This window comes from Ursus maritimus, unplaced genomic scaffold, assembly GCF_017311325.1.
Source record: "Ursus maritimus isolate PB19 unplaced genomic scaffold, ASM1731132v1 scaffold_6, whole genome shotgun sequence".
Taxonomy (NCBI): Eukaryota; Metazoa; Chordata; class Mammalia; order Carnivora; family Ursidae; genus Ursus; species Ursus maritimus.
The window spans coordinates 33,907,855-33,935,274 of NW_024426774.1; the positions used below are offsets into that span (position 1 = coordinate 33,907,855).

At 46.3% G+C, this 27,420-nt stretch overlaps 1 protein-coding gene and 1 long non-coding RNA gene across 3 annotated transcripts in view; one reads left to right on the forward strand and one right to left on the reverse strand.

Annotated features, from left to right (window-relative positions):
* NCAPH (non-SMC condensin I complex subunit H) overlaps positions 1 to 17,713 on the forward strand; it is a 33,980-nt gene extending 16,267 nt beyond the window's left edge. The window contains exons 9-18 of one of the 2 annotated variants that reach the window (XM_008700183.2): positions 478 to 683; positions 5,107 to 5,255; positions 5,664 to 5,770; positions 6,330 to 6,452; positions 8,857 to 8,967; positions 10,187 to 10,363; positions 11,421 to 11,534; positions 13,183 to 13,284; positions 13,682 to 13,757; positions 17,178 to 17,713. In XM_008700183.2, the coding sequence (XP_008698405.1) occupies positions 478 to 683; positions 5,107 to 5,255; positions 5,664 to 5,770; positions 6,330 to 6,452; positions 8,857 to 8,967; positions 10,187 to 10,363; positions 11,421 to 11,534; positions 13,183 to 13,284; positions 13,682 to 13,753 (1,161 nt within the window). In that variant the 3' untranslated portion in view covers positions 13,754 to 13,757; positions 17,178 to 17,713. The remainder of the gene's footprint in view (positions 1 to 477; positions 684 to 5,106; positions 5,256 to 5,663; positions 5,771 to 6,329; positions 6,453 to 8,856; positions 8,968 to 10,186; positions 10,364 to 11,420; positions 11,535 to 13,182; positions 13,285 to 13,681; positions 13,758 to 17,177) is intronic. The other variant, XM_008700182.2, reaches the window with a different exon arrangement.
* Positions 16,214 to 27,408, reverse strand: LOC103671535. The gene is made up of 4 exons (XR_570936.2): positions 26,363 to 27,408; positions 25,554 to 25,630; positions 20,981 to 21,084; positions 16,214 to 16,992 (listed from the first exon to the last, which is right to left on the reverse strand). It is a non-coding gene; the product is annotated as an uncharacterized LOC103671535 (long non-coding RNA).
* Between the last annotated feature and the right edge of the window lie 12 nt (positions 27,409 to 27,420).

Below are 27,420 nucleotides of genomic sequence, written 5' to 3' on the forward strand. Positions count from 1 at the left end.
GCTATCCCCTTGAACACGGTTAGCGCCAGGCCTTTGGTCTCAGGCTGCTGTCAGGCTCAAGGAATTTCCTGCTCTTCGAGGTTGAGTCCCTTGGCACAGAGTTTCCTGAGAAACTGTCATGTGTAAAGCTTTCCTCTGTCTATTTTTAGCATGGCCCCCTTTAGCCTACTTACTATCACTTCCAGAATAAATGGTCTCCATGGAAAACTGTTTTCTCTAAACATGTAGTTAATGGATGCAGATTCCTGTTTCATGTTCTATGAAATGTCCCTAACGACAACACAGCCTCATCCTGTGCTGCACAATATAAACTTCCTCGTGAGAACCTTGACTCTGGGGAGGGGGAGGTGGGAGGAGAGGCCGGAACCTGGAACTTCAGGCTGAGAAGGCACATCCAGGCAGGCTGTTACCCCCGCGGTGACTGGGGTGGCTGTGGGGACGGGGAGAACTAGAGGACCCTCTGTTTGTCCTCTCCAGTCTGTCTCTGCCCTGGTAGACAAGTTCAAGAAAAACGAGCAGGTGTTTGACATCAACGCTGAGGTAGAGGAGAGTGACCGCGAGGACTTCCTTGATGGGCCCATGGAGGATGACTTTGACGCGAACGATGGACCTGAACACAGCACCTCCGGGGATCACACCGAGCTCAGGAGCTGGAAGGAGCCCTGCCACGCTCAAAGCTGCCCGTAAGGCTCTCAGGGCCATGGAAGGGTTCCCAGAGGAGCTTTCTATTGGTTTTTCACAGATTTCCTGCTGGGACCGTCTCATTTCATCCCCGAGACTGGCTAGCCTGGTGTGCTGGCCACGTTGTCCATGCAGGCTGAGCCATTCTGACTCACGGTGGAATCATACCTGCCTGTGAATGTTGGCTCAGCCACCTATTGGTGACATTGCAGGAGTTTGTAAGGATAAAATTAAAATATGTAAAGGGCTGGAGAAAAGTACCTGGGATATAGGCGCTGCTTTGGTAGCGTGGAGTGTGCTTTCTCCCCTCGATGTGTAGTCTGGCTTTTGGCTGCATCGCTCCGTATCGGTTATAGACAGAAACAGGCTTACGTGTTGGTTGCAGAAACAAAGTGGCCCCTGCCTGAAGGGTCAGGCAAAGAGGAGGGGCCGGGCAGTGTTGGGTTAACCAGATAGACCAGGGACAAGCAAAGCAGGGGAAACTAAAAAACCAGATGAAACCGAGCACGTTGGGCAGGAAGAGAGGTGGTAGAATTGGTTTATAGCGGTTTAAACTTTTTATTACTCTAGTAGCCCTAGACGGAAATCAGAACTTTGTTGGTCTTTATTTATATGTACTTAAGAGATTAGTACTGTTTTAATTTTGAATATGATTCCCATAATCCTGTGGCACCGAGGGCCTCTAAAGGTCGTGAATGGGCTTGGGTGTAGCAGATTCCATGAGACTACGATGAACAGTCCCTCTGATAACTCCTGTGCCTATAACAATTTTGCATTCTGGGACAGGGGGTGGCCAGGCTGTTTAGTATCAGGTAAAACTTTTGAAGTTGTCTAGGATACTTGTCTGCTCATGTGGGAAATGATTAGATTGATAATGTCTCTTCACATCAGAGTAGAAGTTGACGGGCTAAACATTTGGCACCTCAAGGCAAAACTACCCAACGAGGCCCTTTGTCACCCTCCTTTCCTCTCCTGATTTTACTGTTGGTATACCTGCAATTTGTCCCTGTGCCCATTCTATCTTCTACAAAGTGAAAAATGGCAGGCAAGTTGGTGGGATGAGCTCTTTTAATCCATTTCTCTTTTCTTTTTTTTTTTTTTTTTTGAAGATTTTATTTATTTTTCAGAGAGAGAGAGAGTGCGTGCACACAAGCACAAGCAGGGGAGCAGCAGGCAGAGGGGAGAAGCTGACTCCCTGCTGAGCAAGGACACTTCTTCCCACCCCCCCCCACCCCCCGCCCATGCAGGTCCTGGGATCATGACCTGAGCCGAAGGCAGACACTTAACCAACTGAGCCACCCAGGCATACCCTTTATAATCCATTTTCAAATGTCAAAGAACAGCTGTCACTTTTCCTGACATCTGAGGAACTGACGGTAGCAAAGGGCTTTAGTCACTTCCATTTGTTACTTTCAACAAATATCTGCGCTTCTCTCCCCAGTTTCAAACAGAATGAAATCTTAGGATCCATCCTACTGAGTGCTTTAGGGGCAGGGTGATTAGGTTCTAGCCTAAGGTTTTGTCCAGCTTGAAATCCTTACCCTTGGCATGGCACTGGCCTTTCCCGAGAGCTCAGTATTTAAACTGCACAGACTTGACGGCCGTGCATAGCTATGAGATGTGGGGCAGAGGCAAGTGGCATCACCTTTTGGGATCTTTGTTTTCTCATCCACAAGTTGAAGGGTTTGGTCTAGATGATAATAGTCATGTCTGAGCTCACTGAGCGCTTTATTATTCTGGCTTTGTGCCAGACACTGTACCAGGGGCCTTACCCCTGTTATCTCACATAATTTACAGAAAATAGAAAATGTAATTATTTAAGCCTTGCAACAACCTTGTCATTAGGTCCTGTTGTCCACATTTCACAGATGAGAAAACAGGCTCAGAGAAATTAAGTAATGGAATGGAGCTGGGTATCACTCACGGCCTTTGACCAATTCTGGCTGCATGTGATGAACTTTGGATAGGAGGCCCCACCCCAGAGCATTTAACTGAGAGTCCCTGAGCCCAGGCTTTGCATCACATTTCCCCAACCTCCCTGGTGATTGTAGTATGCACCCGAGATAGCAAACACTGTACTGGACTGAAAGGTTGTTTTGTTTTAAGATTTTATTTATTTATTTGAGAGAGAGAGACTACAAGCAGGGGAGCGGCAAGCAGAGGGAGAGGGAGAAGCAGGCTTCCCACTGAGAAGGAGCCCAATGTGGGGCTCGATCCCAGGACCCTGAGATCATGACCTGAGCCGAAGGCAGATGCTGAACCAACTGAGCCACCCAGGCCCTGCTGGATTGAAAGGTCTTTAAGGGCTCCTCTAGGTCAAGGTGGGGTAGGTCAGGGTTGAATCATAAATAGCAGTGTTCTGGAGGGTGCCCCGTGTTATCGATCCCTGGATGGCAACACTTGGACCACTGTACGCATCATACATTAACAAGGCCGGGCCTCACAAAGTGCTGTATGTCCCACGGCAGCTTGGGCGCACTCCCTCTTCCTGCAGCAGTGGCATGTGCGTGCTCTAGCCAGTCTCTCTGGCACAGGTGCTTGCTATGGTTAAAGACCTAGCCTGTGGTCCAGGCCCACACCACACCCTGCTCCGTGCACGCAGGAATGAAGCATTCTGCTACGTGTGCCGGGAGGTGCTGGGAGTCCGCTGGGAGGAGACCTTTCACTGCAGGTATTAGTGCGAAGTGCTGAACTGGCGCTAACTTGGAGGGGCCCTGTGATTGGGGGGCAGGTAGAAGAAGTGGTTCCCCCAGAGGGGATGAGAGAAGTTTGGCGGAGGGGCAGTTTGATGGAGAACTGAGGAGGCTGGGAAGTAGGGTGGTTGCTGAGTCGGGCAGCTGGGACCATTAGGGTGCCTGCCACATAGCGTTGTGTATTGCAAGATAGAATGGCTGGAGTTCAAGCCTCAATGGCCTTAGTCCCGCCCTGGCCCAGAGAGTCTCAGGGGATGGGAGCCAAACTTTTTGTAGCTTTGCCTATAAGTTCCCAATAAATTCCCAACCTGACCACCAAAACAGAAGAGTACCTGTGAGAACTGAGCAGAGATTCCACTGAAGCCATCTCCTTTCTCCCTCTGGAGCTCACAGTGCAGTACAATTGTTACGTAGTAACATAGAGGCATTCTACATACTAGAAATGTGACTTTTTTTAGTACATTCTAATTTTTAAAATTAAATTTTAGGGGCATCTGGCTGGCTCAGTTGGTAGAGCGTGTGACTCTTGATCTCAGGGTTGTAAGTTCAACTCCCATATTGGGTGGAGAGATTACTTAAAAATCTTTAAAAAGAATAATAAAATTTAAGTTTTCATTATACAATAAAATAGACAAATAGAGTTTCCCGGTTTTAAAGTAAAGATTCTGTAGATAAAAGCCAAGTCCTCTTTTAAAGCTATTTAACCTTATTCCACAAGGCTTGGTGTGAAGAGGGTGTATACGTATGGCTCAGTGTAGATAAAAAGCAGCTCAGTGTCTGAGGTTTCCTTGTTACCTTTACCTTTAGAGGGCAGTATAGCAGCACTAACATACTTTCTGCATCAGGCTTGTGGTCGAAAGCTACCCGCACATACTAGTACATTGCAGAAAGGTTGAAAAACCAAACCCAAACTACCATGCTGGACTAGCCAGTTAGACTTCACACACAGCAAAGAACAAAGCTAGTTGGCTTACAGATTATAAGTGCCTCCCCCAATCATTTGGGGGACAAATCAGAATAGCATCTATTCACTTTTAGTAGATACTACAGGTGTTATTAGAACCCTCACTTAAGGAAGGATGGTAAGGACAGATTATCATCTCGTATGGCAGGAAGCCTTGTGTTTGGAACGATCTTGAGGCTGATTCAGAGAATTGTGTCCTACTCCCAGCTCTGGCATTTTACGAACTTCAGTCTTACATAAAAACTTACTGTCTCTCCAGGGCACCTGTGTGTCTAAGTCGGTTAAGCATCTGCCTTTGGCTCAGGTCATGATCCCGAAGTCCTGGGATTGAGCCCCACATCAGGCTCCCTGCTCAGAGGGGAGTCTGCTTCTCCCTGTGACCCTCCTTCCTCTTGTGCACTTTCTCTCTCTCAAATAAATAAATAAAATCTTAAAAAAAAAACCCTAACTTTCTCTCTGCCACTGTTTCCTTGTCTCTCAAATAGGTAAGCTTGCATTTCATGAAACCCTTTAAAACCTTGTGTAGCTATGATCATATTGTAAAATTAAGAGAAACAAAAGCACTTGATAAGGTTGAAACTCATTATTAATGATGAAATGTTTATATTGGACTTACTCTTAGAAATGCTGCTCATCTGTGGAGAAGTGGGTTGGTAGAGTCTTCAATTTCATCACATGCTGCTTTGCATGTAAATGGCATGATTGTGTTATGTGTATTGACATGAACACAGTTGGACATGTAAAAACATGATTTCATGTGTGTTACAGGGAAGAAATGATTTCCCTTGGGGATGGAGACATTAGGACCATGTGCCCCCTTCTGTCCATGAAACCTGGAGAATATTCCTATTTTAGTCCCCGTACCATGTCAATGTGGGCTGGCCCGGACCACTGGCGTTTTAGACCCCGACTCAAACGTATGTACTTCTAAGTTTGAACATATGTACTTCCAAGTATGAACTTTAAAAGATAGTGTTGATGATTATCCAGTATCCACGTGACTTCAGACAGCGGCCATACGTGGGAATGACCACAGGCTTACAAGGCAGGACTCTAGAATTCTGAAGGGCCGTGCAAGCATTATGTGTTTTGCATTCTCTCTTTGAAAAGAAGGGATTAATTAGCATATTTTTAATTGTGTTTTGTTAGCAAGACCACAAATTATAAGTTAAGGATGAAACTAGGTGTATGGTTTGCTTTTCCTTATGCTGTTACGCTCAGACAAAAATGCCGAGCATTTTTGCGGTTGATAAGATCTTGCAAAATGGGTACATAATATTGTCCACGGAGGTGAACAGTGTTGACATCTGTGTTCATTTCTGCAGATGATGCTTCCTCTAAATCAGAGAACAAAAAGAAGAGTACAAAGAAAGATTTTGAAATTGACTTTGACGATGATATTGACTTTGATGTATATTTTAAAAAAACAAAGGTTTGTGCTAGATTTATTAGCATTTATGCTTTCTTAAATTGCTCTTTTCACTCTTCTTTTCAGATATGATTTTTTTTTAATTCATTACAAATTTAAGTTTTAGAGTAAATGGATGGTTTCATTCTCTCTCAAACTCTGGAGGAATTAAGAAATAGTTCTGAACTCAGTGGCAGATAAAATCAAGTTTAGAATATGAATAATATCTAGCAAAATCAGTCTTTTACACAGAACTGGGAACTCTGACAGTAGACTAGTGCTGACCAAATCCTTCCCAAGCTAGTTAAAATATATATATATATGTTTTGACCATTCTTTTAAAGATGCTTAGGGGTGCCCGGGTGGTTCAGTTGCTTAAGCATCCAACTCTTGATTTTGGCTCAAATCATGATCTCAGGGTTATGAGATTGAGCCCTGCAACAGACTCTGTGTTCAGCATGGAGCCTGCTTAAGATTCTCTCTCTCCCTCTGCCACCCTCCCACTGCTCCCCCCCATGTGTGCTCTCTTGATTTCTCACTCTCAAAAAAAAAAATGCCTAAAAACTTGTTTTTTAATTAATAGGTTTCTACTATTCTGGCCAAGTCCACTTTGGAGAACCAGAATTGGAAAGCCACAACTCTTCCTACGGATTTCCTCTACGAGATTGATCATCTTGTCCAGCTGCATCTCAAACCAGGCACCAGGGTAAGGCTGCTCCGTGGTTCCTCCAGGCTGCTGCTGTCGAACGTGCTGATAACATGGGAGGCATCAGATGGTTGGCAGTGTGACCATCAGCCCGTGCCTTCAAGGAAAGGGAGAGCGCGAGGGGAGGGGAATGTGTTGGCCGGGGGCCGTCCCTTGGAGATGCAACAGGTGTAGCAAAGCTAAAGGGACTGCTTAGGGGATAGACACGCACTAAAGACTTGGAAATACTGGCGAGACTGCTGGGTGGCCGGTGAGGCCTATGTGCTGAAATGCTAGGGGGATAAACAGTCTTTCGTTGAGGTTTTTACAAGATGATAGTTATTTCTTGATTCTCTCACCTTCTCATTGAAGTTATGGATTCACTAGCCAGGCCACACTGCCTTCCTCATGGTCAAGGTGTAGACACAAGCCCCACTGTGACTTGTGGGGTAATGTGGGTGCCAAGCACCTGACCGTGCAGTCCTCAGGGAGTTCTCTGCTGCTGTGCAACCTTCCTGGGCTCCTAGGAGGCTCCTCTGTTCCGATGAGCATCTAGGCCATCAGGTGCTGGATCCCAGTGGCTGTTCACTTCATCTGCCCGTGGCTCTTCTGGCGATGCCGGTAGCAAGCGCAGGTCCCTGTTGCCAGAGTTACCAGGCAGCGGCTCCTGCTAAGTTCTGTTTTATCTGGAACCTCTGCTCATTTGCATTCCTGGGTGTTCTGGTCTTGTGGTGTCATAGACACAAACTGTGTTCAGTTTCCTCTTCCTTATTTTGCCTGTTTCTCTACAGTGCCTTAATCATAATGCATACAGTTCCCTGAATTCACTATCTCTCATTGTGTTTTTATAAACCAACAAATTTATTTTTCTTTTTAATCTGTACTGTTAACAGAAATACTCTTACAAATGAAGAAAGGAATACGAAGTTGTAGCAGTAGTAGAAATGATGGCTGTGGTCAGTGTTGGTTAGATGCTAGCCCTGTCATCGTGTTCTAATGGGAAAATGGGGCCCTGCCGCAGAAGAGCAGGATGGTAGGACACTTCTACCAATCCTCGCCCAGCCTGGAGCTGCTCTCTGTGGCCGCAAGCCACCCCCTTCCCTCAAGCCCTTATCAGGAGAATTTGAAGACTGTGGCCTTAGGTGGGAATTTGCATATTCATTAGGTCATTACATTCCAGGGGTGGTGGTGGTGGTTTGTTTGTTTGTTTGTTTGTTTGTTTGTTTTTGAGTTATCTCTTACAGAAGAAAGAACTTCTGTTTCAGATTGTCCACAGGGTCAGAGTCACTGTGTGTGGTAGGGCAGCCAGGTAGCAGGAGCTGGAGATCCCTGTCCTTCCCGCGGAGCTACACAGGGAAAATGACTATTAAACTCTGGACACCCTGGAAACTAAATGCTGGATTAATAAGCACTGTTTGTCTCGAGACCATACAGATCAACCATCCAGTTTAATATCTTATAGGGGGATTCTAGTAGCAACCAGCTGATACACAAGGGGGTCACGTCCCCTTCCTGAAACACTTCCTGTAGACTATGGACAATTTAGAGTGTGCCTGAAGGAGAGTATCCTAAATGGAGAGGGATTTAGAAATGGTGTCCTATGAGGAACTGTGGAAGAAAGAGGACTTTTCTTAAGTCAATAAATACCTATTGTTGAATATTATTTTTGGATTTGTATTATAAAAACATTGTGAGGGGGTTTTTTTTGGCTGCTTTTGGAATATATCGTTGTATTAAAATACTCAGTATGCTTTGTAAATTGTACATACCTTCAGCCTCATTTCCTCCACCCCAAAGACGCACACCCCAAGTAAAAACCACTGGTCTAATGGCCAGCAAATATCTGAATGGCTGTGGTCACAGGCATTCCCAAAGAGGAGGCAGACTTGTTCCGTGAGGCTCTGGAAGGCAGAACAAGGGCTTGGGGGTGTAATGACAGGGCGAAGAGCTGGATGTTTCTCCGTACAGCTATGTAGGAGCAGTGATTGCCCCAGAAATGGAACAGGCTGTCTGTGAATTAAAATTTTGAGTGGGTTTTCTTTCAGAATTGTTTGAGTGGCAGCAAGTTGACTTCTTTTCAGATAGCTATAGGCACTTTTGTTTTTTAATGAACCCTTTTTCAAATGAAGTTGTGTGCAGACCTAATTGCAAACCGGCTGCTCTGGTATATTTGGGATGGATGGAGTCTCCAAGCCTTGCTACCCTGGGGCTTGCTCTAGAACGGAGGGAGCCTCCTTCTCCCTCTGCCTGCCAGTCCACCTGCTTGTGCACGCGCTTGCTCTCTCTCTCTCTCTGTCAAATAAATAAATAAATAAAATCTTTACCAAAAAAAAAAAAAAAAAAACAACTAAAGTTATTATCCAACCTAGGTTAGAGCTGCTTTTCTAGAAATTGCTTTGTGCAGTTGTTCTTTTCTTCATTCTAGTTACTTAAGATGGCCCAAGGCCAGAGAGCAGGAACTGAACATTATGAAGAAATTGGAGACTATGATTATAACAACCCTAACGACACCTCCAACTTTTGCCCTGGATTACAGGTAAGAGGAGAGAAGAGCTCTGTCCTCTCTTGTAAGTGGAAGAGCCTTTCATGTACCCCATCCCTTCTCTTTCCTACGTGGCGGAAGGCTGTAGGAAATTCTGAATCAGGTGGGGGCGTGTGGCTGCCTGCCCTGCCCCCCCAGGCATCAGGAAATGGAGCAAAGCTGAGGAAACAGCCAAAACCTTGGCCGGCTTTACCTCAAGCCCTGTATGTGGAAAGGGAATGGTCCTATTCCCATAAACCAGTCAATGTCTTTAGCGTTTGCAAAGCACTTATTTTGGCTATTTTGGGATTTCAGAGGAAAATACTCCTTGCTTTTAGGAGCTAATATTTTTGCCTAGGGAGACAGGACATATAGACGTGTGACGATGGTGTGGTCCGAAAGGGAAAAGTCTATGCGGTAGCCTTGGGAGACTGGGCTTGTAGCTCTGATCTTGGTTCTTATGTTGTGAATTTATACAAGCCACTCCCCATCTTTAGATCTTGGTTTAGACTAAATAATCTCACTATTCCTTTTGTGAGTCCACTAATGAGATGGCAAATGTGAATAACAGAAAGGGGAAAAATATTAGGTCTCCTCTGTGTCCCTGTGGGGAGAGGGACAAGAACTGAAGAATAGTTTGTTCCCCTTATCATCTTCCTTGGAGGAGAGTAGGGTTGTTACCTTTTAGTGAAAATCCAGACTGATCTCTTGGCGAGTGCCTCTCACATTTTTAGGGGGTATAAGAATCACCCGGAGAGCCTGCTCAAAAACCAAGTCCTAGGCCCCAGCCCAGAGATCTGACCCATTCCTACTGGGCTTGGTGCAAGAATGACTTTTTCACAGCTCCCAGGCAGGACCTCTGTGCCAGCTGGTGACCCCTGGCACCTCTTATGCTCACATTGGGTGAGGCATGTGGGTCAGATCCCTGGTGTTTTGGAAATGCTTTCCATAAAATGAAATCTTAAATTGGCTAGAAGCTAAGAGGGACACGGATAGTTGCGATTATTCCTTTTAACTTGCTCTAGAGGTCTTAGTTAACAGATACCTTCCTCATAGGGTTTATGTGTAACAGGAAGATAACTGGAGACACCTTGAAGTCCATCCTAGGCTTGACTCACGTAATGAACTCTCAGATGCTTTACTTTTAATGCATGAATACAGAGTCTTTTTCAAGGGTACTTCGAAGCCTCTCAGGCAGCTTCTGCCAAACTTGAAAATCTGTTTCCTTGCCCAGGCTGCTGACAGTGATTACGAAGAGTCGGATGACTTATTCGTGGGACCAGCTGGAACCTTTGACCTTACATCCTGCCAGCCACCTAAGACAGCACAAGAGAATGGTGTCGTGCCTGAAGTGCAAGGATTGGACATCACCACTTATGGGGAGTTGAATCTGGTAGCTGAGCCTCAGAAGGTAAAGATGAAAGCCAAGAATTATGTTAGATTGGTTGCCTGAGATCTATTTAATTTTCCTCCTATATGAGAGTCACACTGGTCTGGACTTGATTTTTTTTTTTCCTTTCTTGGTTTTAACCTGTTACTCTCCAGGTGGCTGACTCTTAAGTAGGGCCATGTTGAGAATGAGCTGATGGCTAATTAAGTTTGTGTGGAACTAGCCATCTCTTCAGAGATGGTGATAAACCATATGACTAGAGGCAAAGTGGTAAAGGATCTGAATGAAGGCTGCAGGCAGGGAAAATGGGTTTCTGTGCTGTTTGGGTGAGGCTAGCTATATAGCTCTAGAAAATCTTGGCCTGGGACGCCTGGCTGGTTCAGTCTGTGAAGCATGAGACTCTTGATCTCAGGGTTGTGAGTTCAAGCCCCATGTTGGATGTAGAGATTACTTAAAAATAAAATGTTTTTATTTATTTATTTATTTATTTATTTATTTATTTATTTATTTATTTATTTTTATTTTAAAGATTTTATTTATTTATTTGACAGAGAGAGACAGCCAGCGAGAGAGGGAACACAAGCAGGGGGAGTGGGAGAGGAAGAAGCAGGCTCCCAGCGGAGGAGCCTGATGTGGGGCTTGATCCCGGATCGCTGGGATCACGCCTGAGCCGAAGGCAGACACTTAACGACTGAGCCACCCAGGTGCCCCTAAAATGTTTTTAAAAAAGAAAAAAAAAAGAAAGAAAATCTTGGCCAGATTCAATATGAAATGATCATGCATTAAGCATCTGTCCCATACCAGGTGACAGGCTTGGTGATTTCATAAATATTTGATTGACCTGTCTCTTTTACACTGGAATTCCGGGTTAGTCTTAATGTAGACTGCACTTGATCAACAAGAAATTTGATTGAAAGGAGGCACTCTGTTTTGGTATATCCAAAGGAAGCTCTGTGACTTCTTTGATAAGACTAAACCAGATTCTTTATTTAAACTCCAGACTTTTGATTTCACAATGGGTTGATGGGACATGTTTCTTTATTTGGCTTAATTTTACTTTGTCACATATCTATTTCAGGTAAATAAAATTGAAATTCATTATGCCAAGACTGCCAAAAGGATGGACATGAAGAAGCTGAAGCAGAGCATGTGGGGTTTGCTGACCAAGCTCTCCAAGCAAGCAGACACAGAGGTAACGTGTGCTGCTCACTCTCTAGGTGCCCAGTGTGTGGGAGCGGAATGGCTCGTAGTAAAGGCTACAATAGGGTGAATACAGAAAGCATTCATTCAGAAATACAAGGAAGATCTCACCCCTCTGAAAGTGAAATGAGCCAAGTATATGAACACGCAAGTCACACGAAAGGGGATACAGATGGTAGACTAGCTCATGGGATGTTATTCAGCCTTGCTGGTAATCACAAAATACAAATCAAAGCATTTCATACTGCTTTAAAGTAGCAGCTTTAGTAATTAAACAATTAAACAGTTGAGGAAAAATTTGGTGTACATATTCGTTGCTGTCCATTTAGGTTGATGAATGACGCTTTTGGAAAGCAAATGCTAACATCTCACGTGCCATAAAATGTTTAAACCCTTTGATGTGTATTCTAAGTAGAAAAGTAGTAAAAAAAAAAAAATTATTTTGCTGTCAAATGGTCTCTTTCTCCTTCAGAACAAGATGAAATGTTGACTAACTCTTTCCAATTAAATGAACTTTCAGTTAACCAGAATCCTTCCATCCTCTCTTCTGGACCTCTTCTGCTCTGGCAATGTTCTGAGCTTTCTAAACTCAACCTGTTCTCTCAAACCTTCTCCTGCTGGCTAAGAAGTGAAAATCATGATTTGATTGAGGACCCTGAGTTGTGTAGTCATGGATATCAGATAAAGCTTCAGTCATATTCATAAGGTTTTATCAACTGAAACTGAATAGGATACAAATGTGCTTTTTAAGAAGTAGGAAAGGGGTTCTACTTAAACTTTGAATTTAAATGATTTATAGTACTTTTTCCTTCAGGGATTCTGGTTGATGAAGGATTTATTCTTTTTTTAAAAAATCCTTTATCATGAAAATATTCAAACAGCGCTCCTGGGTGGCTCAGTTGGTTAAGCATCTGACTCTTGATTTCGGCTCAGGCCATGGTCTCAGGGTCCTGGGTTTGAACCCCGAGTCAGGCTCCACCCTCCGTGGGGAGTCTGCTTGAAGATTCTCTCTCTCTCTCCCTCTGCCCCTCTTCCCGCTTGTGCATGCTCTCTCACCCTCTCTCAAATAAATAAATTTTTTTTTAAAAAAAGGAAGAACATATTCAAAAGTAAAGAGAGAATACTATAGTGAACACCTACTTCCAGTCATTATCACTGTTTTATCTATACTGTCCCCCATCCTGTCCTGTCACCCCATGCCTCTCACCGTATACACATTCTGGGTTATTTTAATGCAAATACCAAACACGATATCCTTTGATAACTGCTTGCCTGACAGATTATGGATTCTTTGCTGCCCTTGGTTGTGTAGCCCAGTTGAAGCTAAAAATCGTCATGGCTTTTGTTATTTCGGTTTTTTTTTTAGAGGAACCTAGAAGCCTCTTTGCAATTTTTCCTTTACTGGGATTATACTGGCCATTGACATTCACATTTAGCATAACTTGGCAGTCAGTCTCATGGTCCAGGGCTGAGGCACAGAGTCCCTTTATGGGTCCCTTTTCTTTAAGATGTAACTTAGAAAATGTTTTGGTTTCATTCAGATGTCAACTTTTCAGAGCTGCAGCTTTGAAATTTATGTTGCTTTCTCAAAAGTGAACTGGCCCTACATGTCTGAATTCTCACTATCCTTCTTCTTTTAGACAAACCACAGGGAAAATGGAAAAGAAGAGGACGCGGGAAAGGTGGCTGAGGAGAAGACGCTCAGCGGGCTCACGAAGGACCTGCAGAAGAGGTGCGTGCCGGTGAGCGCGGGGGGCTCACCGCCCCTTCCTCTGAGCCCCAGCCGAGTGCTCTAGCCTGAGCCACTAGCGTGACAGACCCTCACCGGTCTGCTGTTTTAATACTTGTGGCAGTTCTGCCGTTTCTTCTTTACATTGAAAAATGGGTGAATATAGACCAACTTTAAACATGGCATAAAAAAAAAAAAAGGCATTTTTCTGCACCATTGGCTGGAATGGAACAAGTGATATTTTATTTTCCAATAAGAAACTGGAAAAACCTGCTTATAAAATGCATCTGAAATATTTCTTTGTTTCTCATTAGGTTGTTCACTGGACATGTGTATTCATACTTGTTGAAAGAGCCTTTGTTCCTAGAACCGCAGTGACCTAGCTAAATACTTGCCTCTTTGTTTTTCAGCCTGCCTCCTCTCATGGCTCAGAACCTCTCTATACCTCTGGCCTTTGCCTGTCTCCTACATTTAGCCAATGAAAAGGTAGGTACATTGGATAAGCATGGGGGTATTCTTTATTAACAGCAATATTTGAGTTTTTTACCCGATCTTTCATGGGCATCTTAAATACAGTGACTTACACAGTACTTTCAACCCCAGAGGATTAACCAGGCACTTAGAAATATTTTAGAAAAAGGCCATTTTCATTAGCAATGAAAAATATGAAAATAATGAGGAGAACCCAAATGGGAAAATTTAAGTGCTGAATTGCAATCTATCAGTTCCCAACTTCAAAACATAAAGTGCTTTGGTATCATGGGGTGTCAAAGGCTTTAAAGGCCAAATCCTGACAGTGCTGAAGTCAAGACACATGGCAACGTAGTGGAGAACAGAGAGGACAGATGAGGACAAAAGGAAGACAGATGTAGGAGGAGGGAATCGTAAGACATGGAGGCAGTGGCCAGCCAAGCTGGACCACCAAGAGCTGTGAACAAGGGCTTGGGACTAGAGTGTCACATCAGGGGGCAGTAGAAGTGCCAACTGAGACAGTGTGCCAGGCTCTGCAGGGTGCCACGCCAGCAGCAGAGCTGAGCAGCTGTGGCAGTTATTGGTGGAGCAGGCAGGGACCCATCTTGTCAAGAGTCTGTTGGTGCTGCCCGGGAGGCAGGCCAGCACACAGCCAGCAGCAAGAAGCCTGGACGTGGGGTACCACGTGAGACTTGATGATATCCTTTGTGTCCCCGGGCCCCTGGTCCCTAACGCAGATGTTGGCACTGAAGTAGAGTGTCACTAGCCCTCGCTGCTCTCGTGCACCACCGGTGTAGATTCTGCCCTCCCCCCTACCCCGAGCTCAGAGGGGGCTCTTAGAGTGTGGCACCTGTCTGAACACCGACGTGTGGTTTGAGAGGATTGATCAGATTGTACTGGAATGCTGACAAAAACGGGGTGCTGTAGAAGTGCCCAGGATTTCCTGAGTGCCCACGTCTGACCTCTGGCCTCATGACGAAAGTGATGCGGTGATGACCGGCTCTGTTCCCCAGGTCTGGCTTTGACTGGACTGACTGCCAGGTGCAGAGGAGAGAGGGTCCCACGTAGGACGGCCTGTGCAGCTCAGCTGTCAGCCTCTCCAAAGCGGACCTACCACTGGGAGTCAGGGACCCCCTCTTCTAAGCTCGTGACCTCACTCAGGAAGAAGTAAGTGTCCATTTGGCAGAAGTTAGTTTTGATTTTGGGTGGGGAAGCAACGTGGAAGAGCCAGCGAGCCAGGGTAAGTGCTGGGTGTGTCCAGCCATGGGGCCGACTGCCGGGCCTAGGCATTCATAGCTGAGGCATGAGCAGAACAGCCCAATGTCACCCCTGTCAGGGAACACTTGTACTTCCAAGCCACTCTGGATGTTTGCTGACCCAGGAGCGCTGAATTCGTGTGGCTGCTGGATGGAAGGCAGGAAGCAGCAACAGGAGAGACAATGTGTCCGGTGCAGAAGTCATAAAGACAGGACTGGGGGCCATGCAACGCCATCCATGGTGGTGGGAGATGGTAGTAAGAATGTCTTTGTGTCATTCCTGACAAAGCCTAAGTAATCTGATGTCAGAAGCAAACTACATGAAGAAAGAATAACTAGGAGACAAAAACGAATGAAAAGATAATATTATCATCCTGACAAGATATCCACAAGTGGCTCTCAGGAGGATCCCGCATCAGGGGAGGAGGGCATACAAGCCATCCATCTGTCTGACATTCTGAAGTGTGACTGCCTGATGGCCTGGAACCTCGTGCCATCTTTATGGACATAGATGCTGGGGAACTGTCCCACTGGGTGTGTTCTAGCAGGCTCCTAAAGCATGGGTGTCTCCGAAGCTCAGAAACCCTTATCTTGAGTCCAAATTAAGAATGTTACTGATTTCACTCAGTTGCACCAATCTGAGAATCAGTGTTGCCCTGGGCTGTGTGTCTCCACAGAAGCCTGCCTCTCCCCTGTGAGAGAGCAGCTTGATGGTCCTCACTTGGTTCCCAAGTAGACTGGGGCCAAGCAAACCCTGCTGAAAAGCATTAATGGTTTTGTGGCCTCGCTGGGGTACATAATGCTCTGGCTTCAGCACGGCTCTGCTTCCCCCAACAGCGGGGCCAGGATTGTTCATTTTGCTGTGATCAAGTGTGTTTTTAGGGGCCCAGAGTGCTCAGCTTGAAGGATGGGGAGATGCACCAGTCCGGAACCACCGGGCTGAGCACTGAGGCCGTTACTGGGGCTTGGCTTTGGGCTATTTGAGAAAATTTGGCTGGTAACATTGGCCGTGTCAGTGACCACGATCATCTACAGGGATCTGCAGTAACTCAGAGCTTAGAGCCACCACGAGAAATCTCACAACACTTTTTTTTTTTTTAAAGATTTTATTTATTCGACAGAGATAGAGACAGCCAGTGAGAGAGGGAACACAAGCAGGGGGAGTGGGAGAGGAAGAAGCAGGCTCACAGCGGAGGAGCCTGATGTGGGGCTCGATCCCAGAACGCTGGGATCACGCCCTGAGCCGAAGGCAGACGCTTAACCGCTGTGCCACCCAGGCGCCCCCTCACAACACTTAATACCAGAACATGACTCTTTTTGTGGCCTTTCTCCCAGTCTTTCACTCCCGTGCGGACCCTTCATCAGCCACTCTGGTAACGAGCTCCCCTGAGAAGCACGGCGTGATAGGGCTTGGGATGCGGTGCTGGACGCTGGGTCCTCGGTGCCAGCATGGTGCAGCTGATTAGCCAGACTTAAACCCGACCCCGAGCCGCAGAAGTCACACTTGGGGCAGGTGTGATCGCAGCTCTCCATCGTTAGCAGTAGAGGAAGATGCACTAGCCAGGGCCGTGAGTCGTGCCTGTCCCTGGGGCCGAGGGAGGGGAGGTATGCTTGTGGTGAGCTTAGACGAGCAAGGCTTCAGACAGTTGTTGCGTGCTGAGGGAAAGAAGTGCCCCGGTTGGTGGGGAAGTCACGGGGTGGGAGTGGGGGTGTTCGGTGGAGGAAGGGCTGGGGGGGTAGGGAAAGGCCTGCGTAGATGGGAGAGAAGGGGCGCTGTCGTGGCCATCCCTAGGGCTGAGGTGATGGGGCAGTGAGGGGAGGGCCTGGAGAAGGCCACGCATGGACACGGCTAACAGGCATGTCTTGGGTCTCCTGGTGGCCATCCACTTCTCTCAACTCCCGCCACAGCAAACAGCTTAGCTCTTGGGCCCTTTACAGAGAGAGGTTGTTTCAGGAACCAGTGCCAACGAAGTTTTGCTTTTTGCTTCTTTTCCCTGCAGGTGGCAAGGATTTGGAATTAGCTTTATCATACAAATTATATTTGTTGTAACGATTTTACTTACAATCATGGGACAAACCTCATTCTTTATAGTCATTCTCCTGTTACCTTGATTAGAATCTGTGTTACGATTCTTGTATTTTTAGTATGCTGAAGTTCATGTGTTTGGTCTTCCTTCAGAATCTAAAGCTGGAAGGAACCGAGGACCTTTCCGACATTCTGGTGAGGCAAGGGGATTGAGTTTGCCCGAGAAAAGTTGGCAGAAGGGGGCTCATCGCGTCTTCAGTGACCAGGACGTCTCCAGTCTGGGTGCTGCCGTGCCGCAGGCCTGTGGCAAGGCTGTAGCCCACTACCAAAGTGCCAGCTGTTTTGTCTGTTCTCTTCCCTTCTCTCCCTCCCAGTCTGGGAACTAGCTCCCTGAAGTTCTGTCTTTGATTCAAGTTTTCTGCCCTGTGGTGACCACCTAGCAGGGACGAGCTGGTAAGGATACTGTTTTTGATTATGAAAACCTAGATCCAGACTTTGTATCCATGTCTAGTTTTTGTCTCCTAAGTTGATCTTTGTTGTTTTCCACACTTTTGTAGAAAATAATTTCCCAGCAGGCACTGGTTGTCTTTAAACAGCTATCTAAGCCATGTACATAAAATACATCATATGTGCACTTACAAATGTATATATATTGTGTATCCTTAAAATAAAATCATTCTGAATGATAATGCCCGCCAAAATATTTGAGTACATTCTAGGTAAGTTAGGGAGGGCTGAATGATAATGCCCACCAAAATATTTGAGTACATTCTAGGTAAGTTAGGGAGGGCTGGTCCTTTCCTTTAAGGGGGGGGATGCAGTCTTGTTAGCTAGACGATACCCACGTGCCACTAAAGGCAGCAAGCACTTAAGAGCTGAGAGGAATTGTCTTGTAGCAGAGTAGAGGAGAGAGAAACCACTGGTTGGAGGTCAGATTTCCAGATTGGGTCCCTTGGGCCTATGAATTCTGTGGAAAAGTGATGGTAGTAAAAATTGCTAGCCTTTGTTAAGTGACTACTAAGTACCACCTTCTGTGGATTACTTCACCTAGCCTTCTTAGCATCTCTGAGAGGAACATACTTTTATCACTCCCATTTTACAGAGAAATAGGTACTTCAAGGTAAAAGAACCTGCCTAAGGGCAGACAGCCTTCAGAGACTAAACTTGAACCAAGTAATATGCTTCTAAAGGCTTCGTTCTTAGCTCCTGTGTTATATGCTGCTCAGATCGTAGGCCCTGCTTGTAGATGTTCATCCAAGTAATTCTATCCTTGGCAGGTCCTGGGTCTCTGCCAGAGCACCCTGTCACCATTCAGTAGGTACACAGAGATCTTGGGTCAGAAGCAGTGACATACATAATTGGAGATCACTCTTGAGAATAAAGAACTTGCTTCTAAGCCAAAAACCACACAAAACAAAACACACACCCCAGGATGTGCTTCCCAAATTGTGTCTAAAATGTTACCTGCTCTGCTATATTGAGAGGGTAGACTTGTGAATATGCTTTAATGGAAGAGGGGGTGATGCCGAGTGAGGATCCATACCTGTCCTGCTGGGGCTGAGGCCTCCCACACCTTTCCCCATGCCGGGGAGTGCTGCTCCTCCCGCCCTGCTCTTACTCTCGGGAGTGCCACTAGCCAAGCTCGTGCCCTCTCTCAGTGCAACACACTTCTCTCTCATCCTCTTTCCCAGGGATGATTCTGTTCAGTAAAGCAAAGCAGAGCCTGTGTTCGCTCACGTGCACATCAGGTATACCAGATGCACTGTTCGTATCTGACCAGAGAAGCAGAGTTCTCTCTGGGCTCCACTGTCACCAAACTGTTTGCCTTGGATTCTTCTAACAGTCCTGAGTTCATCACATTTTATCGTTTTGGATAAAAATGATTTATGAAAGAAAAGGTTGGGGTTTCATTTGCATACCTTTGTAAGATTTCCACATGAGCATATCCTCAAATCAGGGAGGAAAAGAAAAACCTTTGTCAGATTAAATGGGACAGTATTGCATTCGTATCTCTGGCATAGGCTGTGTAGTGCCTCAGGGGGTTGATACCTCAACATTGTTCATTCTGGATTAAGTGTCTCTTCTGGTTTATGTTGTCCCTGCCCCATCTCTGCAATGATAATTAAGATAATTCACTGGAGCTGCAGTGGGGGGTGGTGGTGGTTGAATTTCCAATGAAGATAAACTTCCTTTGTCCTTTGGGAATGGCTGACTGGAAAGTTACCTTCTGGAGCTCTGCTAAGGAAGATTTTTTTTTTTTTTAATTTCCCCAGGAAGGAAATAGAACAGTTCCCAAATTTCCCTGCTTGTCAGGAAGCTCTGGGAGCAAGCTGTTCCAGATCTGAATCCAAGCGCAGAGTACTTTTTCATAACAGAAATCTTTTCACTAACATTAGAGATCGTTTTCCCTGGGTAAGGATGAGTGGGATTCACTTACAGCTGGGTTTTCCAAAGTGAAATCTGGTGACAGTTCCTGAGGAATTAAAAATACTACAGAACCAGAGAACAGGGAGGCCATTCCCTGGAAGGAAACACTAAGGAATCAGAGCTGCCCTCCTTCCTGCTGAAGGAGCGATCAGGACACAAAAACGTAATTGCAGGAGAGTGGGCACCCGAAGACGTAAAGATGAAAAGTGCCCCTGTGCCAGGAAGAAATGTGGCCAGTGTGGAAAAAGAAATGAAGTCAGTGGGGCTGAAATGCTCAGCTTCACCTGTAGATGTTCTTGGCAAAAACACTGGAGAACTGCTATGTCAAAAACCAGAAACCCCGTTCAGGAAAACGTCTCCTATTCCTACGGATAAACAAGAACACTGAATTCGGGATATTGCCTTATAAGTGTCCCTCTCTGTCTCCATCACCTCCTATATGGTAACGATGAGAGTTTCTGTAAAATAAAGGTGGGAGTTGTAACAGTGAGAGTCTAGTCAGGAGGCAGAAACCCGTAACATGAACAAAGAACTTATTACAAAGAACTGTTGACTAGGTGTGATGGGAATCTGAAGTATCAAGTAGCAACTGCGGGAAGCAACCATCCCCAGGGCGGGAAAACAAAATGAACAAAGAGGAAAACATCAAAAAGATTTCAAGAGGGCAGAAACTGCCCCCTGAGGAGGGGAGCCGCTCAGCTGGTGGGGGCGTCTGACGAGGGACACGGTGTAGCTGGTTCTGCGCACGCGCGCTGGAAGATCTACAACCTGCGGCTCTGGGAGGGAACGGCCCCTGCCCACACGAAGAAGTGCCGCTGGGGGTCGCTCACGAGCTCAGGAGGCAGACAGAAAGGAGCAAGTCCTTTTTTCTCCAGCCCTGCAGTCTCCTTCACGTGCCTCCCCTTGGCATAACCTACATGGGAGTGGCTGGCAGAGCAGAATGTGGTTTGCAAGGTGGCCAGAATAGAAGGGTTTGGAGCTGAGAGATGATTACTTCATAGCCGGCACAGGGTAGGTCTCATCTCTAAGTATTCTAGAATCCTTCCTTACTGTTTTTATTTGAAATAGTGTTTATTTATATTTGTTCACCTATTTTCAGTGAGATGCAGGTATATGTTCAACTGACTCTGAAGGTGAGGCCAGGGAGGCCTTGAGGAAGAGATGGCGTCCCATCTGCCTTGGAAGGGTCAAGACTGGCCACAGGTGTTCCCAGCTGACAAAGGAGCAAAGGCGTGGAGTGAGGGATGTACAAGCATGGCGGGGGCTATAGAGACTGAAGGGTAAAACAGAAGAAATCTCCCCAAATTAGAGTGAAAATGCCAAGGGCTAGAAGAGAGTGGAGAGAAATTATAACGGTTGCCAAGTAGATCCCACATACGACAAATCAGGGGGCCCAGAAAGAACAGAGAAAATGGAGAGGGGAAAATCGTGCCGAAGAAGGGATAAAGCCTGTATCCCATAGCTGGAGGACATGAGTTTTCAGACAGACTGAGTGTCCAGCACATGAAAATGAACTGACAGCAAGGTACCTTATAAAGTTTCAGAACATTCAGAGGATTCCATAAGCTTCAGGACAGAAACAGGTCACACACACAGGATCAGGAAGCGGGGTGTCAGACTTCTCAGCATTGCACTAGAAGCAAGAAGATAAATGGTTTCCGAATCTAGAATTTTATACTTAGCCAAACTACCAAACAAGTGTGAGAGTAGAAGAAAGAGTTTGGGCCATGCAACATTTTTAAAAACGACAATGAAATCCCCTCACATGTACCCCTTTCCAAGAAGCTATACTGGTCCATACCACGACCCTGCTAGATGCCTAACTGCCCTGAACCCTTCCAGGCCTCCTTTGTGGCCTCGCCCACCCACGGCCTGCAGTAGCCCCAGAGACGCTCAGGCGAGCCGAGGCCAGCGTCGGATGCAGGCATTCTGCTCTGTCTGACCTCCTGGTGCCCTCATCTATTGGAACCATATCGCCCTCTCTTTGACGGCACGGGATGTGCTTGCTACTCATTTTCTCAAAACTGAGCCATATATTGTTTCGAGATCATACATAAGGAGTAAGACTATGAAGAAAAGTAAGGGCCTGGCTAATATAAAAGTCAGAGAAGTGGTTATCTCTGGTGGGGAGACGGGGAGAAGAGCAACTGGCGAGGACCCCCAAGGGGCTTCTGAGGTACTGGTGTGATAGGCACACTTGTGTGGGCTTTCTTTTCCTATTTCCTTGGCACATTGGTCTCGGGCAGGAATTAGCATTCTGAGCCTTCACTGAGCCTGCTCGCCGCTGCTGGTGTCTGCCCCCAGAAGAGCTTACATTTGGCCAGCCTCCTCTCACCGGGCCCAGTCACAAGTGCATGACAAGTACTGCGTCCATGCTCGTCGGCTTTTTTAAAAAGTTCGTTGGATACACAGTTAAGAAGGCTACGGGGCCTCAGGAAAAAATGACGGGGCTTGGATTTGGATTTCATCCCAGCTGGCAGTCTGGGGCATGGGAAGATTAGTGGGCAGAGACTTGGAGCTGTCAAGAGGAAAGGAAATCAGGGCCCAGGTAGGAAGGTGGGCAGGGGTGCAGTAAGGCAGTGCAGATATGGCCTGTTTGTTTTCTTTTTTTTCGTTCTCTCTTTTCTTCTTTGTTTCTTTTATTTATTTTAAAGTTTATTTAAGTAATCTCTATGCCCAACAAGAGGCTCGAACTCACAACCCCAAGATCAAGAGTCACATGCTCTTCTGAATGACCCAGCCAGCTGCCCCTGTTTTTTTCTTTTAAAAGTTCTATTTTGCAATGGAAATTGGAGGGAATGGGATAGTAGGGAGGGGGAAGCCTAAGAGAGGAGCTGCCCAGTACAAGTAGGAGACTCAGCTTGTTACAACCGTCTGTCCTCCATCTGTGGAGGAAGCCAGTCCTTGAAACTGCAAGCCACCAGCTGCCTCGTTAGGAATGGACCCATCACAGAACCAGCATGAGCTGCACCATGACCTGTGACTGTCTTTACAAGGAGTCTGCATTATATATAGTTAGGACATTATTCCATTTCTCAACAAGCATGTGGCAACCTACACACCAAAATGTGTCCTCAGGAGACCCTGCAAGTCAGTCACCTGGTGAGGTCACATACTTAGCCTAACAACGTGGCCCCAACACACAACATTCTGGCACAGCCACCCAACCTACAGCCATGCTACTGGATACGCCTAGGCCTGGCAAACTGTCATCTTCCATGTGAGGGCTGGAGTTTGGAGAAGAGCCAGCAGCCATTCAGAACCAAGTTTTGGGTGGAAGGGCCATCAGGTAAGACCATTTATAATAAGAAAGCAAGGGTATGACAAAGAATGAGACAGTTTTCCTGTGTTCGATCACAGACTGCCCCAGACCCAAAGTACTTCATAAATGCTTTTGGGAAATGCAGCTCTGTCAGACAGTCCTTTACCCTTACTATTCCTGGCGGAGTTCTAGGTGCCCAGCGCTCCTAAGGAGCAGGTAAAACTATCTCCTTTCAACAGGTGATGCACACGAGGCACTAAAAATCGACCTAAGATTGCACAGCTAGGAAGGGGTGAAGCTGGGATTTGAACCCCAGCAGCCTGACACAAGAGTCCATGCTTTTAATCACCACATCAAACTGCCTCTTGGTTAATACAAGGGCATTGCCTCCTAGGACGAAGACCTGAAAGGGAGCAAAGCCTGTTTAGAGACGTACACCAGATGAATTTAGAAAGTCAATTTCATCACTACACGGTTAAATCTTAAACATTCCTCTGCATAGATTGTGTCTTGTTTGCCAGTGTAGCCCTGGAACCTAGTGTGATGACAGGCACAGAGGAGACCATAAAATTTTGCTAAATGAAGAAGTGAAGGAATGGAGTAGTTCGGAAATGTGCATGACTGGGTGAACTGATGTTCTAGGCAAATGGAGAGGGAACTACCATCTACTGAATCCCTTCTCCACGTAGGACATTGTGTTTACTGGGGTCATTCAACTCAGTCTGACTCGCACTCTATGTGAATGTCCAATCCTAGATGAGGAAGCATTTCACCACCTAGTACGTAAGTTGCCAGGGGCTTTTTGGTGAGCCAGAATTCCTCTGCAACCCCAAGAGTTCCGGCAACCTAAGGGCTTCCTGGTCACACCAGAAACAATCACCAAGTCCCTCTGAATTTTGCTCACCTTTTTTTTTTTTAAAGATTTTATTTATTTATTCGACGGAGATAGAGACAGCCAGTGAGAGAGGAAACACAAGCAGGGGGAGTTGGAGAGGAAGAAGCAGGCTCATAGCAGAGGAGCCTGATGTGGGGCTCGATCCCATAACGCCGGGATCACGCCCTGAGCGGAAGGCAGACGCTTAACCGTTGTGCCACCCAGGCGCCCCAAATTTTGCTCACCTTTCTAACATTCCATTACCCCTGCCTGTGGTACCCCCATCAGGCACACCTCATCTCGTGCTCTGTCTCCTTCAATAGGCTCCCAGCTGTACTCCCTGTCTCTGGTCCCCCCTACACCCCACTCTCCCACCTACACCTTACATAGCACTAGGAGAATCACCTTCCTCATGCCCAGCTCTGTGAGGAAGCCCCTGTACAGAGGGTCTGGAATGAGACAGCCTAGCTTTGAGGCAGGTGAGGCCAGGCAAGTCAGTTATCTTCTCTGGGCCTCGATTTCTTCATTGCTAAAATGGGGGAAATAAATATATTTAACAGGGCTTTATGGGGATTAAATGATATCGTGTATGCTAAAGTGGCACTTTGCAAATGCTTGCCACGTGATAAATAGTAACTTTTTGCTTAGTCTAGATGTTAATCCCTCTAATCAAACACCTCCTATAAAGCTGCAAAAAACAAACACCCCCCCCCCAACCACAAATCTGTATGGCTTCCTACTGTCTCCCAGAATAAAGTAAAAACTCTTTATAACGGCGTTATGTTTTCAAGAGATTCTAAATTTTATCTATCCCGAATTATATTACATTGTTCCACTCCTTACATTTGCCCTTCACTCAACTGAATTGAGTTCCTTACAGTTCCTCGGACATGTCTTTGTCTTCCCACTTTCATACTTTGCTTCTTCTGCATTCCCTTGAAATCTGCCCCACTCCTTGGTTCTACTGAAATCCTAGACATCTGTGGCGCCTGGGTGGCTCAGTGATTAAGCGTCTGCCTTCAGCTCAGGGCGTGATCCTGGCGTTCTGGGATTGAGCCCCGCATCAGGCTCCTCGCTGGGAGCCTGCTTCTTCCTTTCCCACTCCCCCTGCTTGTGTTCCCTCTCTCACTGGTTGTGTCTCCCTCTCTGTTAAATAAATAAATAAAATCTTAAAAAAAAAAAAAAAGAAAAATCCTAGACATCCTTTACAACTGTAACTCTTGCTCTTTCTCCGCTATCAATTGACTTCTCTGATCTCCCACAGCGCCCCCTTGTGGCACTTACTGCACAGTTTTTTTTTTTTTTTTTTAAGAAGTTAGACGTTTATTGAATACACTGCAACTGAGCAGGCGGCAGGACACAAAGGAGAGACTGTCAGCCAGAGGCAGTGCTGGGGGCTGTGGTTAAGGGGGGAAGGTGAGGACGTATGGGAACGCATGGAATTTTCCTTTTTTGGTAACTTACAGTTTTTTTTAATTAAGAATTTTTTAAAGTGTTTGAGAAAAAGAGAGAGCACGTACATGGTGGAGGACTTGAGTCTACCTTGAGTAGACTCCTCGCTGAGCAGGGAGCCTGATGTGGGGATGGATCTCACAACCCTGAGATCATGACCTGAGCCGAAACCAAGAGTTGGACGCTTAACTAACTGAGCCATCCAGATGCCCCCACTCGGTTTTTTAGTTGCAGTTACTGGTACGTTTCACGTATACTCTAAGTCTATAACTTCTCAAGGGTTCTAGCTGCATCTTGTTTTTCTCTGAGTCCCTAAAAATGCTCACAAAGTTGTGCACATATAATAGAGAGGTTACTAAATGAAATGACAGGGCTTAAGGTATAGGAATGCAGGCCCCAGGAGCCTGGGTAACCCTGTGTACTGGCACTAGGGATAAGTGAATTCTGAATCTCTGGAGAGAAGCAGCACAATGGGGCACACACGGACTGGAAGAAAGTTAAAGCTGAACCCAACTTGCTGATGAACGTCCCCCACCAAGGGTCTGTGCTTGTCAGGGTGCTCCTGGGTCCTTCAGCTTCCTGGGGATAATCCTGTTAAAATTAAAAAAAAGAAACAAACAAAAAACACCTTCACTGAGATATAATATATATACCGTATGATTCTTCCACTTATAATGTATGATTCAGGGGCATCTGGGTGGCTTAGTCGGTTAAGTGGCTGCCTTCAGCTCAGGTCATGATCTCAGGGTCCTTAGATGGAGCCCCACGTTGGGCCTTTCAAGGGAGCTCTTTGCTCAGTGGGGAGTCTGCTTCTCCCTCTCCCTCTGCTGCTCGCCCTGCTTATGCTCTTGCTCCTACTGTCTCTCTCTCAAATAAATAAAATCTTTTTTAAAAAGTATGATTCAATGGTTCTTAATCTGTATTCAGAGTTGTGCACCCACCCCCATAATCTAATTCTAAGACATTTCCACCACCCCAACAAGAAAACTTGTTCCCATGAGTAGTTAGGCCCATTCCTCCTCTGCTTTGAAGATTTGCCCACAGCCTAGGCTTGACTGTGAACATAAATACTGCTCCCACAGAAACGCAGAGCAGAATCCCTGAAATATTTTTCAGATTCTTTTGTGTCAGTTGGGTGAGCCACAGGATGGCCACAAAATAAAAGTCAGTCTTGAGGATTCAGATTGAAATAACCTTCAGTGAGCACCCACCTTGAGTCAGGCAATTCACTGGTGCTTTTAAACACACTACCTCATTTCATCACAACACACACGGGGGAAAGTTTAACTGCTTCAATTTTAAGGATGACAAAATGACGCTCACCCAGAGAGACCAAAGTCACAAAGCCACTGAGGAGCAGTGCTGCAGCAAGGACTTGACTGTCCCTTGAAAGGCCCAGTTAGACACACAAAAACAGCGTCAGGGCTGCAAACGACATGCCTACAGGGGCCAGGTGTGAGACAACAGGAGCAGCGGGAGGAGCATGCGGATCCTCTGAGGACAGCAAGGTGCTGACTAGCACTGGGCAAGGAGGCCGTGTAGGAATGTGGGTCTCATGTGGCCAGCATTCTGATTTCTCCATAGATGCTAAAAGTCCAGATTTTCCCAATTTTTAAGTAAGGAGTCAACAGACAACCAAACAAAATACCCCTGCGGGTCAAATTTGGCCCAGAGACTGCTATAGAGGGTGAATTTCTTTGGCTTAATACCTATCTTCCCTTTCATTCCTCTTTCAAAAGCGAACAGGCTCTAAGTGAGGTAACTGTTCAGCTCTTAGTTGCCATTCCACAGCTGGGAACAGGTTGGTTGGCTGGGGGTGGGAAGGCAGTGGTTCCTCCTGGCCCCAGGACTTTGCTGCTTAGGAAGAAATTAAGTCACTGTCTTCAGGGAGCTGGTCCTGCCAAGAGGGCAGCTGCGTTGGGCTCTGAGAAGGAATGAGACAAGCATTTGGGTGCAAACAGGGGGCCCTGGCCGGCCCAGAACGAGGGTCTTGTTGACATGCATGGGTTTTAGGTGGGACGGGTGGGAGACAAGAGTTTTCTTTCAGTTGTTAAATACAGAATTGAAACCCAAAGGATGATAGTAATTCTCACACACACACTCTGAAATCGCTCGCTGGGTGCTTCGGTTTCCTCAACCGAGAAAGGAGCTAACTGGCACCCCTCGCCAGCACAGCTCACAGGACCGTGGCCAGAGTCAGAAAGAAGCGGGTAGAAAAGCGCTTGGGTTAGGAGGGGGGCTAAGCAGGAGTATGTTTCGCTACGATGGGAGGGGTCCCGGAAGCAGTGAGATGAGGGGGAGCCTATCTGCGGCGGGCGTGAAATTGCAGGGGGTACCCACAACCCGAGGCCGGGGTCAACGGATTAGCTGACCCGGGGGCC